This window comes from Schizosaccharomyces octosporus (assembly GCF_000150505.1).
Source record: "Schizosaccharomyces octosporus yFS286 unplaced genomic scaffold supercont6.1, whole genome shotgun sequence".
NCBI classification, from domain to species: Eukaryota; Fungi; Ascomycota; class Schizosaccharomycetes; order Schizosaccharomycetales; family Schizosaccharomycetaceae; genus Schizosaccharomyces; species Schizosaccharomyces octosporus.
Window position 1 is genome coordinate 2,255,751 of NW_013185619.1, and position 14,670 is coordinate 2,270,420.

At 37.9% G+C, this 14,670-nt stretch overlaps 7 protein-coding genes across 7 annotated transcripts; 2 read left to right on the top strand and 5 right to left on the bottom strand.

The window, feature by feature from the left end:
• Positions 1–23: 23 nt before the first annotated feature.
• SOCG_03567 (uncharacterized protein) lies at positions 24–1,824 on the bottom strand. Its single transcript, XM_013162055.1, has 2 exons — positions 1,365–1,824; positions 24–1,317 (listed from the first exon to the last, which is right to left on the bottom strand). The coding sequence occupies exons 1-2, from the start codon at positions 1,404–1,406 to the stop codon at positions 160–162; spliced, it is 1,200 nt and encodes a 399-aa protein (XP_013017509.1). The 5' UTR covers positions 1,407–1,824; the 3' UTR covers positions 24–159.
• A 262-nt stretch (positions 1,825–2,086) lies between these two features.
• On the bottom strand, positions 2,087–3,350 carry SOCG_03568 (TOM complex assembly protein Mim1). Its single transcript, XM_013162056.1, has one exon. It carries the CDS (start codon positions 3,045–3,047, stop codon positions 2,832–2,834), a length of 216 nt encoding a protein of 71 aa, XP_013017510.1. The 5' UTR covers positions 3,048–3,350; the 3' UTR covers positions 2,087–2,831.
• Positions 3,351–3,520: 170 nt separating this feature from the next.
• SOCG_03569 (vacuolar polyphosphatase) lies at positions 3,521–8,547 on the top strand. Its single transcript, XM_013162057.1, has one exon. The coding sequence runs from the start codon at positions 3,825–3,827 to the stop codon at positions 5,607–5,609; it is 1,785 nt and encodes a 594-aa protein (XP_013017511.1). The 5' UTR covers positions 3,521–3,824; the 3' UTR covers positions 5,610–8,547.
• SOCG_03570 (DNA ligase) lies at positions 5,672–8,002 on the bottom strand (the record flags this gene model as incomplete). The annotated part of the gene is made up of 1 exon (XM_013162058.1): positions 5,672–8,002. The coding sequence occupies one exon, from the start codon at positions 8,000–8,002 to the stop codon at positions 5,672–5,674; it is 2,331 nt and encodes a 776-aa protein (XP_013017512.1).
• Positions 8,162–9,216, bottom strand: SOCG_03571 (MAPK organizer 1 family WD repeat protein; the record flags this gene model as incomplete). The annotated part of the gene is made up of 4 exons (XM_013162059.1): positions 8,162–8,520; positions 8,574–8,731; positions 8,784–8,820; positions 8,871–9,216. The coding sequence occupies 4 exons, from the start codon at positions 9,214–9,216 to the stop codon at positions 8,162–8,164; spliced, it is 900 nt and encodes a 299-aa protein (XP_013017513.1).
• A 355-nt stretch (positions 9,217–9,571) lies between these two features.
• On the top strand, positions 9,572–12,135 carry SOCG_03572 (U3 snoRNP-associated protein Utp1; the record flags this gene model as incomplete). The annotated part of the gene is made up of 2 exons (XM_013162060.1): positions 9,572–11,747; positions 11,798–12,135. 2 exons carry the CDS (start codon positions 9,572–9,574, stop codon positions 12,133–12,135), a joined length of 2,514 nt encoding a protein of 837 aa, XP_013017514.1.
• Positions 12,136–12,224: 89 nt separating this feature from the next.
• Positions 12,225–14,354, bottom strand: SOCG_03573 (D-lactate dehydrogenase). Its single transcript, XM_013162061.1, has 2 exons — positions 12,386–14,354; positions 12,225–12,341 (listed from the first exon to the last, which is right to left on the bottom strand). The coding sequence occupies exons 1-2, from the start codon at positions 13,959–13,961 to the stop codon at positions 12,325–12,327; spliced, it is 1,593 nt and encodes a 530-aa protein (XP_013017515.1). The 5' UTR covers positions 13,962–14,354; the 3' UTR covers positions 12,225–12,324.
• Between the last annotated feature and the right edge of the window lie 316 nt (positions 14,355–14,670).

The following is a 14,670-nucleotide window of genomic DNA, read 5'->3' on the forward strand; positions in this document are numbered from 1 at the left end:
ATTACAATGAATAAATAATTTTTCATTTCGCAGGTAAAATCCTGTTTACTAGCAGTATATTTAAAGTTGTCTTGTTCATTAAGCATCCCAATAATGATGATGTTCAGCGCAGATGAGAGTCGAAAATAAAAGAAAATAAAAAAAAAGGAATAAATCCTTTTAAACTTCAAAGGGTACACCATGCGCTCCAGGAAAACCTGTTAACGTCAAATCTATGGATACATTATCTATTGGTTCAAACGTAAAATTGTCTTCATAGCTTCCTCCTGCAGAGAATTGTCCAGTCTGTTTATTTTGCATGTTTTGCAATTCTCGGAGTTGTTGTTGACATTCAGCAAACTCATCCATTGCCGCTTTGTATCTTTCTATGGCCTCTTCGAGGTATTGCTTTTCACCTTTTAGATCACGAACCTGCGTCTCTAAACTTTGCTCCCGTTGGTGCTGATCATCTTGACCTTTGTTTGCTTGCGTATGCTTGTTTTCGCGCTCTGTCAAATCGGATTCTCTCTTGTCAAGGGATGACTGACGCTCATTCAGAGACTGTTGTTCAGAATCCATCCAGGATTGGAACGACTCTTGTTCTTGTTGAAATTGTTTTGATTGGTTTTCCAACTCTTCCTTTTGTCGGTTTAAGCTTTCTTCTTTCGCTTTCAACTCTTGCTCTTTACGTTCCAATGAAGCTTCTTTTTCCTGTCCGCTTTCTGTGCTTTCTGTCGCATGCTGTGATATACGATCTTTCTCTAACTTCAACTCTTCCAACTTTTTTACCGTCGAATCCAAATCACGTTTGGAATTCTCGCTATCATTTTTCAAAGACAAAGCCTTTTTTTCCAGTTTCTTGACTGTTTCTTGATTTGCATTTTCGGAACCGCTCAACTTATCTTTCAAATGTAAGACTTCTTTTCGAAGGCTTTCTTTTTCTTCATCAAATGAATTTTCTTCTTGAGGGCTCTTTGACTTTTCGGCTTCTTCGGTCGCTTCTTCTTCTTTCTTGTCATCTATCGGTTTCTTGGTTTCGTGCTCATTGGAAGCACCTTCAGTGGCATTAGAAGAATCCTCCTTACCTTTTTTTGTAAATTCCTCTTTTGTTTCAGTTACTGATGATTCAGGTTTGGTTTCTTTGTCGGCAGGTTCCGATGTAGATGCTTCCTTTGAGGCCTCTGTAGACTCATTCTGTTCAGAGACTTCGGCATCGTTGGTATTCTTATCATCTACAGTTGTCGAAGCTTCGCTTTCTGGGGCCGGGGATTGCTGAGAGGAAGCCGAACGAGCGTCTTTTGTTTTCGCTTGACGTTTCTTCTTTTTTGCTTCTTGCAACTGTTGCGATTAGTTAGATTTTATGCACTTTAGAATTGCAAACGAACCCTCTGCTTTGCAAGCGCTAACTTTTCCTCTCGATCAGACATGGTAATATATTAAGTATGAATATGTTTGGAAGGGAAGGTGTAACAGGTGTACCCGTAGTGATTTTACTACTTCAGCCATCGACAAAAGGCATTCTTCGAAAAGCATTTTCCATTGGATTCCAATATTAAAATATATAAATAAAAAGGATTAAAAGAGTATAAGTCCCGCTTTGAAAACATGGCTCAAATGTTTCTAAGCATCAACGAAAATATCATATTATGGTTGTATTATGATACACTTATGAAACAAGTGAGAAGGAAAATACAATAAAAGTATGTAAAGTAATTATTCCGAAGAATAGAAATATGTGAAAAGCTTCCTTTTCTTTTTCTTATTTTCTTGGGTTTCTGTCCGTTTTGCGTTTTCCTTCTTCGTTGTTACCTGAGCTGGTAGAAACAAAAGAAAAAAGGAAAATTAGTCAGGTAACAACTAAAAGATTATATAAAGACTGCGTCTGCTGCTCAATTTCCTTGTACCAGCGCTCAAGACAGTGCGATTGGGAAGGCTTTTTGCTTGCATGGTATTTTGCTATGCGTTCCTACTTGCTATTCATTGAGCGCAGAAGAATGTACTGGATCTTTTAAGAGCTTGTGAACTTAAGCTTTCCTACTTGTACACGAGTGTCAGAGGATCCATATATGTATATAGAATATTTAGGAAATGTAAGAAATTATCTATAGTGAATATGGTTGACTTTATTATTGATGTTTTCCAAAAAGTAAAAATTGAATTTTTATATGCTTTATGATGCTGTGGATCTGTGAAGTAAGTTTAGGTGAGAGTCGGAAGGATTTCTGTTTAAAAACATATTGTGAGTAACGAATGTTGAGGAAAGAGGGCCAAGAATCAATTGATATGAAGTTGTTGGAAAATTTACAAGCTACCTCAATTTAGTCCTCACCGAGTGTAATGAAGTATTGAGTATGGCCTCTTTGCTGTTAGGAAGAAAGAAGATGAAGATTTTGCCAGAAAGACGTGAAATCACAACCGATGACAATCATTTGAGATGCAATGAGTAAGTTTGGTAAAAACAATAGTAGATCATACAATAGAAGCAGCCATTGGGTATTTTAAATGTCTTTTATACAAGAATTTCTAGTGTATTATAAGTACTCATAAAGGGCAACGAAAAGCGCGTTGAATGCATGGGTAAAAATGAGCTATACGTTCAATCACTTTTAGAAAAGAAACTAAAAATCCGCCTTCATCGTTCATTTCGTAAATTTCGTGACACTTTTCGAAGCAACTCAGTTAGCAGCATTGCTGACTATTATTGACCATGTATTCATACACAGGAAAGCATTTCTATCGTCAACAGGTACGCAAACCAATTCTATATTTTTCTCTTAGAATAAAATGCTTCCGTAGAGGAGATACAAGTAAGACAATTGAGCCAAGTGTGAGCAATTGGATACATATTTCGTTTATGCTTGAATATACTGCTGTCGTTGAATAGAATAAATGCGTGTGTGACCAGGAGCCCATCCCAAAGAATGAATAAACGCATGAGCAAAAATCTCACCGAAACCAAGCATAATGCCATTTAAGAAAGGTAATCCCAAGTTGATTGCCGTATACTTAAGGACTTGAATTACTTGTGTAAACACTGACTTTTGAACGGGCGATGACTTTCCTTCCATGTTGTTTGTTTCTCAATTTCTAGTCAAAACTAAAATACTTGGTAATGTCTTGGCGCAATTGGGAGTCACAAACGTTTCTTCTATCCGTACGAAGTTTGTAGTTGACTAGTGCTCGCCTCCAGTTCTGTTCAAGCTTTCAGACTTGTCCGTTCTTTACGAACTTTTCACGTATTAAGAAATAAATCCTTTTTTTATAAAGTAGTTTCAATAACGGAAGTGTTTATTTGCGTTATTCTTCGAAATTGATTAATTTTGGATGTTGTCAACATCATAGAAAGCGCTTTCTGTGAGTTGAGAATCTCCTTAACTTACGGTCTGGTTCGTTATATTGCTAAACAGCATTTCAGCAACGGTAGGTTATTAAATCTTTATATGAATTAATGATATTTAGCGAGAACACTGGTTACGTTTTCGTGTATATGGATCATCGATGTACCCGAGCTTTCATTTATTTAATTTACCAGTACACGCTTCCAGTTCAATTTTTTAGTGCGACTCTATTCTTCGTGATTATCCTAAGACTGGCTTTTATTGACTCGACTTTCCTTGATTTGGATTCCTCTTCACTCTGTTTTGACTTCAAATCGTAGAGGGAAGAATAAATATAAGAAGGCGCGCTTTTCTTAGAAAGCGCCTAAAAGGCGGATACTAGGAATCAGAGTACTTTTTTTTTCAGTGTATTCTTCTGCGTATCGTGTTAGGTACCTCTGTCTAGGAAAGCTCACGAATTGTACGAAACGTTCGGCGAAACACTTATTTAAATTTGCACTGTTTATCATGTTTTTTGTTTATTTAGCCTTTTTTTATCTACAATGGCTGACTTTGGCTTTCAGCTTTGTTATAAAACCAATCGCTTCTGACAATTCACAAATTTCCATCACCAATGAAGTAGGAAGTCCATCTTCTGAATCGAAAATCACCAACAGCAAAGGAAAACCGTTGACAGGAAGGTTTCTTCATATAACCGATATGCATCCTGATGAATTCTATCGAGAAGGTGCTAGTGTCGACCACTATTGCCATGACTATAAACATACAAGTGGATTTTCCAAATCGCCTAAAGCTGGTCATTTGTCACCGGGACCTGGATTTGAGTGCGATTCCTCACCATCCCTAATTAATAAAACTTTGGATTGGTTCTCCAAGCATTTCGAAAAGGATTATGGAGGCATAGATTTCATTATATGGACTGGCGATAATTCCCGACATGACAATGATAACCATTTTCCGCGAACAAAAAGTGAAATTATTATTTCTAATGAAAAGACTGTCGATAAAATGGTTGAAACGTTTCCAGACGTTCCTATTGTTGCTGCCATTGGAAATAATGATGTTTATCCACATAATATTATGGAAGGGGGGTCTTCTTCAATGACTCAAGCTCTTGCTGGTGCATGGGATGCTTTAATACCAACGCAGGAAAAGCATGCTTTTGAAAAAGGAGGTTACTATATGGTGGAGGTAATCCCTAACAGACTTGCTGTGATCGCCTTTAATTCTCTGTACTTCTCAGAAAAAAATGCAGCTGTTGACGGTTGTCCAAGAAAGGACCCTGATGACCCAGGATCATTTCACATACGATGGCTTCGGATCCAATTTTCACTTCTCAGGCAAAGGAAAATGTATGCTTGGGTAGCTAGTCATGTTCCACCTACACGTGATCAGTGGTACATTGATTGCTATGACGCCTTCACCGACCTACTGTATGAGTTCCGAGATGTCATAGTTGGTCAGTTGTATGGACATATGAATATAAATCACTTTTTCTTCCTTGAATTCAACAAGCCGCCGGCAGATACTTCGACGTTAAAATCTGGAGGTTTCCAAATCGAAACAGCACAACCTAAATACGTTAAAAGTTTGATTGAGAATCAGTATGGAGAGCTTCCATATGTTCCCGATAAACCAACATCAAAGTTCATGGAAGAAACCGTCGGAAAGTTTTCCCTTGCTAGTGTTGGTGGATCTATTATTCCAGAGATGTTCCCAAACTTTCGTATTTACACATACAATACTTCTGGGTTGAATCCACAACCATCAGGATCGGATGGAAATAACGGTTTGTCTGACTCCATTCCAAATGACTATGCTTCTCAACTTGATGAATTGTACCGTAGTAACTCCGTGAAAGACAATGAAGATCTGTTGCCCTTTACATCAGATTATGAGTCAATGAAGAAAAAATCTAGAAAGAAAAAGAAGAAGAAAAAGAACCGTAGAAAGAAAAAAATTCAACCTGGACCCTTAGGACCAGCTTATGTTCCCATGACATTCACACCGCTGTCGTTTCAGCAAATTTTTCTGAACACGTCTAATTATATGAACGCGACGGATGAAAGTGAAGTTGATTACAAGCTGTTGTATGATAGTAGAGATCAACCGTATAACATGCCTTCACTCACTGTTTTCGATTACATGCGCTTGGCAAGACGGATTGCCGGCGTTTTTGACTCTAACAAGAAAAAAAAGAAAAAAAGGCGTTATAAAGATATTACTTATACTTATCTTTGGCATGCCTATATCGGGGCGGTCCCTAGCTTGGGTAATCCCGATGATTATTAATTTATTTATTCAAAACAAACTATACATTATGAATATCATTAAACTCACCACATAGCGTAAGCTCACTGGTTTTGTTTCATATACATTTCAGCTAGCATTGTATTAGTAGATGCGTCCTCAGGACCTTTATCCGATCGAATTTTAATAAAACGTGGAAATCGAATTGATAGTCCTCGGTCTTCATCAGCTAACCCAATACCTGCTTTGTAAACAGGAGAAGAAGTAATCTGTGCACCCTTGACTTCCCAGACTTCATCAGCCGAAGCTAGTATTTCTATTAAACCTCGCATTGCATGCGGACAAGTAAGCACGCACGGGCTACTATTTCCTGAATCAAGGGAATAGCGATCAGTAATTTCTTTATAGAACTGATCGCTAAAACCGGACATACATTTACATACCGCTTCGTACGTTGCGTTTTCGGGGTTGAATACAGCAAGAAGAATAGGACTGAACCATCCTGCCTTTCTTCCACTTCCATACCAAGCACCGATTGGTACAAGATCTAAGGATTCAAACTCTTCAGAGTAATCCTGTTTAACTTTAATCCAGCCTTCACCTCGTTTGTCAGGCTCATATGTCGAAGGTAGTTTTGAGTTTATCCCGTCCAAAACTTTCACCATCAATCCTTCACATTTACTATTGATCGCGAGATTAAAAAATTCCTGAATAGCAGCTTCTTCTTTCGATTCCAGAGACGCGGCAAGCTGAAACTGATTTGGAATGATATTAAAGCTTTCAATAATATTTCTTCTTCTTACGGACAAAGGGCACTGCAACAAAGACTCTCCTTTGAAGTACATCATATCAAATATAAAGAAACAGACATGAACAGTTATTTCGTTTAAATTGACTTTCTTCCTTTCCCTCGTAGACAGTGTTTGAAAATCAAGAATTTGTCCTGACTTACTGTCAATAGCTACCAACTCTCCTTCTATAATGTAATCGGCATTGGTCTTCTGTGCAATTTGACAAGACTCTATAACGTCAGGATATCGTTCACTAATTTCTTCAAGATGACGACTAAAGATTTTTACTTCCCCCGTTTTGGATTTGTGAACTTGGGCCCTTTGACCATCGTATTTGAATTCACAACAAAAATTGTGACCCTTCAACTTGTGTAGCATCTCTTGTAAATTTTTCGTAATTGACCCTAGCATCGGTTTGACTGGAGTACCCGGTCTTATTGACATACGTTGGGTCAAGTCATTCAACCCCGTAGTCAACAATGTCTTCACAAGAATGTTGTAATCTGGAACTTGATAGAAGCTTTGTTTAAGTGCTTCTTCCGCCTTTTGAAACTCTTCTTGTAAACTAGCAGACCCTAAATTTGCTAGTCTCTCATAATCGGAATAAATAATAAAGGCCTTACTTAAAGCAGTAAGCATAGTATTTTGTACAGCTCCAATTCTAAGGTTTTGCATTATGCTCCTTCCAATGTATCGGACTTCCTCTGCTTTAGCTGATATTAAAAGATATTTTGTCAATTCAAGTTTACGATTTTGAGCCCCATTACCAATACAATCGGCAATCTTTAATAAAGTTGAGAACACCTTTTTGATAGTCAGCGGCTGAGGCTGAAATAGTGTACGCACAGACACTTTAGCTTCATAAGCAACATCACCAGGATCGCCGTGACGATTCCAAAGGTTCTTGAGTGATTGTGAAGATATTCCGCAAACCTCCTTCAGCGCTTTTGAGTACATAGCAGGCCCGACCCCTAAATTTTTTCCGTAAAAGCTGGGTGCTATATCATTGGTAGAAAGCCATACCGCAGACAACAAAGAATCCTTTTCTATATGTAATAAGAACAGAAGACAATTAGTGAGGAGGGTGACTATGCGAATTCTAGATTTTGTACTACTAATTAGCACAAACGTATTCGCTAGAAAAGAATAAGGTGCATCAACTTCAGTAGTTATCGAAACCCTTTCGCGGCAATATTTTTCGAAGGCTAGAGGATCCTGCTGAAAAATATCCTCGTCAATAAAAAAGGTTTCTTTACAATTGCTACTAAATGTAACCCTATCTTCGTTCGGAACATCTTCTTCTTTCATCAAAGAACATGAAGGCTCTTCCAGATGTCCTCTTTGTGGTGAATCCGATACAAGCCCATTGCCGTTTAGGGCATCCCTCTGGTTGCCTCCCACCTCAGCAACTTCTTGATCAAATTCCTTTTGCAGCTTTAACGCAATATTATAATCATCATCCGAAACTACATGTTTACCTTGTTCTGGCTCTGCGTGGCCAATTAATTTATGGGTGTCAGGTATTGACAGTCGCTGTTTTAAGAACAGCTCTTGTATTGTGAAATTCGATTGATTTTCCGCTTTTCTTTTGGAATTTTTTGAAGATCCTTGCACATAACCATTAGCCCTTTTTTTCGGAGGCATAATTACTGAAAGGCATTAATTGTTAAAATCCTTCCTTCAGAAGTTCAATCGACCCAATGACACACTTGTATAATTAAAATCAAGTGAATAAATCAAAAAAAATAAAAAAAAATCTTCGCTTCTCCTTTTCTTATCCAATTACCATTATGGTTGTTGTCACTACGTATTCGTATACTGGTAAACCAAGACATCACCGTGAGTAGTGGTTGCAGCGAAAGAATCTGAAGAAGGATGAGATACTATATCACTAACAATAGACATATTTGGGGTTGATATGGACGTTAATTGTTCACCGGATTCCATGTCCCATACCAAAATCTTTCCATCTTCACTTCCACTAATGACATAGCGTTCCATATAGTCAAGGCAGGATCTAAGTCGATAGTTCATGTTTTTTTTTCCTGAATAGCTTTTAAGTATAGCGCCATTTTCCAAGTCTAATAGGTGGTTAGAACTGTGTAGTATCGAGATTAAAGCGAAAGCTCCTGTTTTAGATGTCCATATTGATGTAATCGGATCTGTGAGTACATTAGAATAAAATCCTCTAAGTATATAGTATACTAACACATACTTGTAAATGAATCAGTAAGTAATTTTCCGTTACGTATATCATAAGTTCGTATGTTTCCGTCAGTAGATCCTGCAATAATTTTGTCTTCTTTAATATCAATTGTCGAAACGCTGTCTTTGGCTTCGTTTAAAACTTGCACAGGAATACTAGAACTTGATCTGTTTACAGGTGGTAGCTCACTTTAACTTCTTGAATGATGGAAGAACTTACCTGCAATCCCATAGGCGCACCTTAGAATCGAAGGATCCTAGCACAATTAGTACGAAGTCGGTTAAGATTTCTTTTATAAAAACCTACCACTAGCTAAAATAGAGGACTCTTGATTATAGCACACAGTATTGACACGAGCAAGGTGGCTACCAAACTTCCTAATTACTTGTCCGGTGGAAACATCCCAAACATGAACAAAGCGGTCTCCTCCACAACTCGCAAACCTAGTACTATCCGTGACTATATCCAAATCCATAATCTCAAAGCTATGAGCCATGTATTCTCTAATATACGCGCCAGTTTTGGAGTTCAAAAGGCGGACTACTCGATCATTGCCGGCACACAGAAGATAGTTACCAGTTGAGTTGTATTTTATAACATTTAAAGGTTCTTTTTCTTTTGTAGAAACCTGTCGTATTAGATTCACCTGCATTGTAATCTGTATTGTCAAGTTGTGTAGCAAACTATTCCTTCACTGGGCAATAATGAGTCAACCATACAACTTAAAAATAAAAAAAAAATCTTAACAAAAGGATTTACTTGAAAAAATAGATATATTACTGTATTATCCAATATAGATTTTATATTGCAAAAAGCGTTATACAGTTAGTATTTGAAATTCTGAACCATAAGTTGCTGCAAAATATTTCGCCCAGCGCCAACACGTCGAAAGTGGTAAATACGATATAATTCTATAAAAAAACAAGCTTAATCCACTTCTTTCTATTTAAAAAAGTTAATTGAGGAAAAATTAAAGACTATTCGTTTTAAAATCAAAGGTCAAGAGTATGAAAACCGAATTCGGGTTTTCGAATTTGATAGGGACAGTGTTCAACCAGGGTAATCTCCTTTTTACTCCAGATGGTTTTTCTATTTTAAGTCCAGTAGGAAATCGCATAACTGTTTACAACTTGAAGGAAAACAAGTCGTTTACCTTACCTTTTGAAAATAAAAAGAATATATCAAGGATCGCTTTATCTCCTCAGGCTACATTATTATTGTCTGTTGACGAAGATGGTAGATGTATTCTTTGTAACTTTGTGAGAAGATCTGTTTTGCATTACTTTAATTTTAAATCACCCGTTGGTGCCATAGAGTTTGCTCCTCATGGCAGATACTTTGCTGTAGCATTGGGTAAACTTATTCAAGTATGGCGAACGCCAGAAGCTATAGATGAGCGTGAATTTGCGCCTTTCGTCTTGCATCGCGAATACACCGGTCATTTTGATGATGTAGTTTCGATTTCATGGTCTGCCGATTCCCGTTTCTTTTTGAGTACTTCAAAAGATTTAACAGTTCGTATACATTCTGTCGACCCTGTTGAAGGGTTCCGTCCTTGCGCTTTGACTGGACACAAGAGTACTGTTGTTTCTGCTTTCTTTTCTCAAGATCAGCAAACAATATATTCTGTTAGCAAAGATGGCGCGTTGTTTTCTTGGAAATATTCACCTTTGTTTCAAGCTGGCGAAGTAATAGACGAAGAGGCCGAGGAAAATAAAGATCGTACACATATTTGGATGATTAAGGATCGCAATTATTTTTTCCAGAATGCTAATCTTCGTTCGACTGCTTTCCATCCCACCACAAATTTGTTAGTGGTTGGATTTTCGAATGGCCTTTTTGGTATCTATGAATTACCTTTGTTCACAATGCTTTATCAACTAAGTATCACTCAGTCGAACATTGATACTCTTACAATAAATAATACTGGTGAGTGGATTGCTTTAGGTTCCAGTAAGTTAGGCCAGTTACTCATCTGGGAGTGGCAGTCGGAGTCTTATGTACTGAAGCAATCTTCGCACTATGATTCTTTGAGCACATTGGTGTATACTCCAGATGGGCAAAGAGTTGTTTCAGGGGCTGATGATGGCAAAATAAAGCTTTGGGATATCACTTCTGGATTCTGTGTAGTCACATTTACCCAACATGCCTCATCAATTACAGGATTGTGTTTCGCCAAGAGGGGAAACGTTCTTTTTAGCAGCTGTCTCGATGGATCTGTAAGGGCATGGGACCTTGTGAGATATCGTAACTTTAGAACTTTCACTGCTCCCAATCGTGTTCAATTTTCATGCGTTGCCGTGGATCCTTCAGGTGAGATTGTCTGCGCCGGATCTCAAGATAGCTTTGAAATCTTTATGTGGTCCGTACAAACTGGTCAACTATTGGAAAGATTGGCTGGACATGAAGGCCCTGTTTCGTCTCTTTCGTTTAACTCATCTGGTAGTCTTTTGGCCAGTGGTAGTTGGGATAAAACTGTCCGTATATGGGACATCTTCAGTCGCAGCGGTATAGTGGAGCCTCTCCCTGCTCCGTCAGATGTTCTGGCTCTCTCTTTCCGCCCTGATGGTAAGGAGCTTTCGGTAGCTTCTCTTGATGGTCAATTGTCATTCTGGGATGTACAAGAAGCGAAGCAAACTTCTCTCATCGATGGCCGAAAGGACTTGTCGGGTGGAAGAAAATCAACTGATGCCCAAACTGCAGAAAATGCCTCAGGAAATAAGACTTTTACTTCCATATGCTATTCTGCGGATGGGTCTTGCGTTTTGACGGCTGGTACTAGTAAATATGTATGTCTTTATGACATTGCAACTGGTGTTTTGATTAAAAAGTTTCAGTTATCGAAAAATGAGTCTTTGCAGGGTGTGCTTGAGGTTTTAAATAGTCGAAACATGACTGATGCTGGTTCTATGGACTTAATTGATACTCAAGGCGAAGCTTCCGACTTGGAGGATCGTATAGATAGAACTTTACCTGGTGCTGCTAAAGGTGATTTGTCGGCTCGTAAATTACGTCCTGAAATTCTTTGTCAGGAAGTGCAATTTTCTCCAAGTGGTGGAGCTTTTGCAGCTGCAACAACTGAGGGACTAATGATATTTTCATTAATTAACGATTTCATTTTCGATCCTATCAATTTAGATATTGACATTACTCCTGAAACAACTTTGACTGTTTGCGGCGAAGGTGAATTGTTGCGTGTCTCAGGATGGCCCTTCGTCTAAATGAGTACAAAGTTATTGAAAGGGTTTATGAATCTATCCCTGTAGCTGACATTGACCATATTACCCAACAACTTCCGACGACTTATCTTGCAAACTTAATTAACTACTTGAGTTCTTTTGCCGCCGAAACTCCTCATATTGAGTTCCATTTAAAATGGATGCGTTCGATATTGTCTCATCATGGTGAGTTTATAAAGAGGAGAAACTTTGAGTATGCAAGTCAACTCACTAGTCTACAAAAGTCTATTGTTGTTCTTAGTAAACGCTTGTCTCAGCTCTCGTCCAATAATGAGTTTTCTCTTTCCTTCATTTTGGACAAAATGCAAACGGAATCGGTTGCAAATGCTTAGGGTTGTTATTGGGAAGCTGTTATTTTAGGGACTTTAATTGCGAAAAGGATAAATGTTTTTTGGTTACTGTAGTTACATTATTTAGAAAATAGGTAAATAGGGTGGTAATGTATGATTTAAATATACATATATATTTATATGTCTAAATACTATTTTTGCAAGGGTTGGTTTTAGTGATTTATCTACGCTCTAAACGTATTTATAGGCTAAAAATGTTAGTTACACAGGAATTCAAAAGTAATCTACTTACGCAGCATAATTCCATTAGGATCAAAGACGTTCTTCAAATTCTTCATTAATGCAATCATTTCGGGGGTTTTTGAATATCCAACGTATGGCTTTTTTAAAAGACCTAAGCCATGCTCTGCTGAGATTGAGCCACGCTGAGAAGCGACCCATTCAAATACCCAAGGCTGGAGAGCATTTTCGACACGCTTATCATAATTTCGTACAGCAATGTTTAAGTGCAGGTTTCCATCACCCATGTGACCAAAGCCTACAACATCAATGACTGGATGATCAGAAGATTCGCCAAGTAAATCTAAATCTATTAATCTTTGTTTGGTGTCGTTTACCAAGTCATATAAAACCCCTAAAGGTAAAGAAACATCGTATTTGTAAACACCAGAACCTGCTTTAGCAAGACATTCAGTGATGCCCTCTCGGCGTTCCCAAAGCACGCGTAATTGACTTTCATCCTGAGCGATTACACCATCAGTAATGATTTCATTTTCTATCAAGTTTTCAATAAGTGCATTTAGCTTTTGCTCGTCATGATCCTTGTTGGAACCCTGGGTTTCGAGCAAAACATAAAATGGATGTTCATCTTCGACTGGACGTTGAGTAGAACTGTGAGCATCCACAAGACGTTGGGATGTATTATCCATCAATTCAAAGGCAGAAAGGATTTCAGTAAGATGAGACTTTGATTCGGAGAACGCTTTCAGAACGTTTTCGTAAGAAGGTACGCCAAAGAAAGCAACGTTGGTTGAACGAGGTCTACGGGGACAAATAATAGTAAGACGGGTGATGATACCTAAATAACCTTCACTTCCGATGAAAAGCTGCTTGAGATCCAAACCAGTGTTATCCTTGCGTAAGGTAACCATGTTGTCAAGAACGGTACCGTCAGGTAAGACGGCCTCAATTCCAAGGATTGTTCCACGAAGACTACCGTAACGAAGTAAGCGAAGTCCGCCGGCTGCAGTAGCAGCACAGCCACCAACTTGACAGCTTCCTTTCGCACCAAGGTCTAGAGGAAACATGTGATCCTTTTCAGCCAGAAAAGTGTCTGCATTTTCCAAGATAACACCAGCATCCAAACTGAGAACACCAGAGAGTTCGTCAAAAGAATGGATTTTGTTCATGAGACCTAAATTTAAAACGACTTCATCAAAAACTGGGATAGAACCACCAACTAAACCGGTGTTTCCACCTTGTGGAACAACCGCGAGTTTTCTGGAATTGCAGTATTTGAGGATTTGGCTTACTTGTTGAGTTGTTTTTGGTTTGATGACCAATTCGGTTTTTCCGCGATACTTGTTAGTCCAGTCGATGTTAAACGCGTCTAAATCAGAAGGATCTGTGGATTTATCAAGACCATTAACAATAGATCCTCCTTCGCTTTTGACAACATTTTTGAAGAAATCAATGTCTGTTTCATTTAAAGTAGCGTACCGGGGATCCCGCTTAAGAAACGGATAAGAGTCAGCAGTAAAGGACGGTTTGTGAGCAAATCGTAAAGAGCAAAATCTTGTGGATGCATTTGCATTAACAGCTGCAAATCTCCCCATCTGGGAGAGGAATCCCTTACGAAGAAATAACATAATTCGCTTCTCTTATGGATAGTCGAGAATAGAAACGATAATCGCTAACAATCAAGATTAAAAAAGTAATGAGCCAAAAATTCCTATTTTTTTAAAGAAGGAGGGAAAAGACAACTAAGAAGGACCACTTTCCTTCGTTTGCAATATTCCGACAGAAGCCAAGGTGTATTATTATGGTAAACAAAAAAGCTACTTTGCCGATCAACTATTCAAATAGTTTCTCGTTATGCAAGCAATTTATTCCTTTTAAGTTGTTTACTTAAATACACAATTGGTATATGTGTCAAACACAGCGATTGAAAAATTTGTCAAGCAGGATCTTTTTTGTGTTTAGTGATTTACTTTCAGATTGGAGATACGGCGATACAAAACACGTGCTTAAATTTTTTAGCGACATAGGTTAGGCTTCATTATTCAATGAAATATGTCTTCATATATGTATAAAATTATAAATTGAAACTGAAAATTGTTGACTATAACTTTCAGTAGAGCTAGATCTACAGATATTAATAAAATTTAAACAATAAAAGCATGAAGATCTATCAAATTCATCCTACTCAATGCTTGGAGTCTACATGAAGAGTATCTCTTGGGAACTGTTTCATCAAATGTATTGCTTAGTACTTTACAAATTTTGGATATTATTCATTTTTTTTAACGAAAGATTTCTTTTATTTAATTTCCTTGTTTCTGTTTCTGTCTCCCTTTT

Bases quoted from the DNA above. Each gene is read 5' to 3' on its own strand.
- SOCG_03568 (XM_013162056.1), bottom strand. From the start codon at position 3,047: ATGGAAGGAAAGTCATCGCCCGTTCAAAAGTCAGTGTTTACACAAGTA.
- SOCG_03567 (XM_013162055.1), bottom strand. From the start codon at position 1,406: ATGTCTGATCGAGAGGAAAAGTTAGCGCTTGCAAAGCAGAGG. The intron at 1,318-1,364 runs GTTCGTTTGCAA...TAATCGCAACAG, and splicing joins TAGCGCTTGCAAAGCAGAGG to TTGCAAGAAGCAAAAAAGAA.
- SOCG_03573 (XM_013162061.1), bottom strand. From the start codon at position 13,961: ATGTTATTTCTTCGTAAGGGATTCCTCTCCCAGATGGGGAGATTTGCA.
- SOCG_03569 (XM_013162057.1), top strand. From the start codon at position 3,825: ATGTTTTTTGTTTATTTAGCCTTTTTTTATCTACAATGGCTGACTTTG.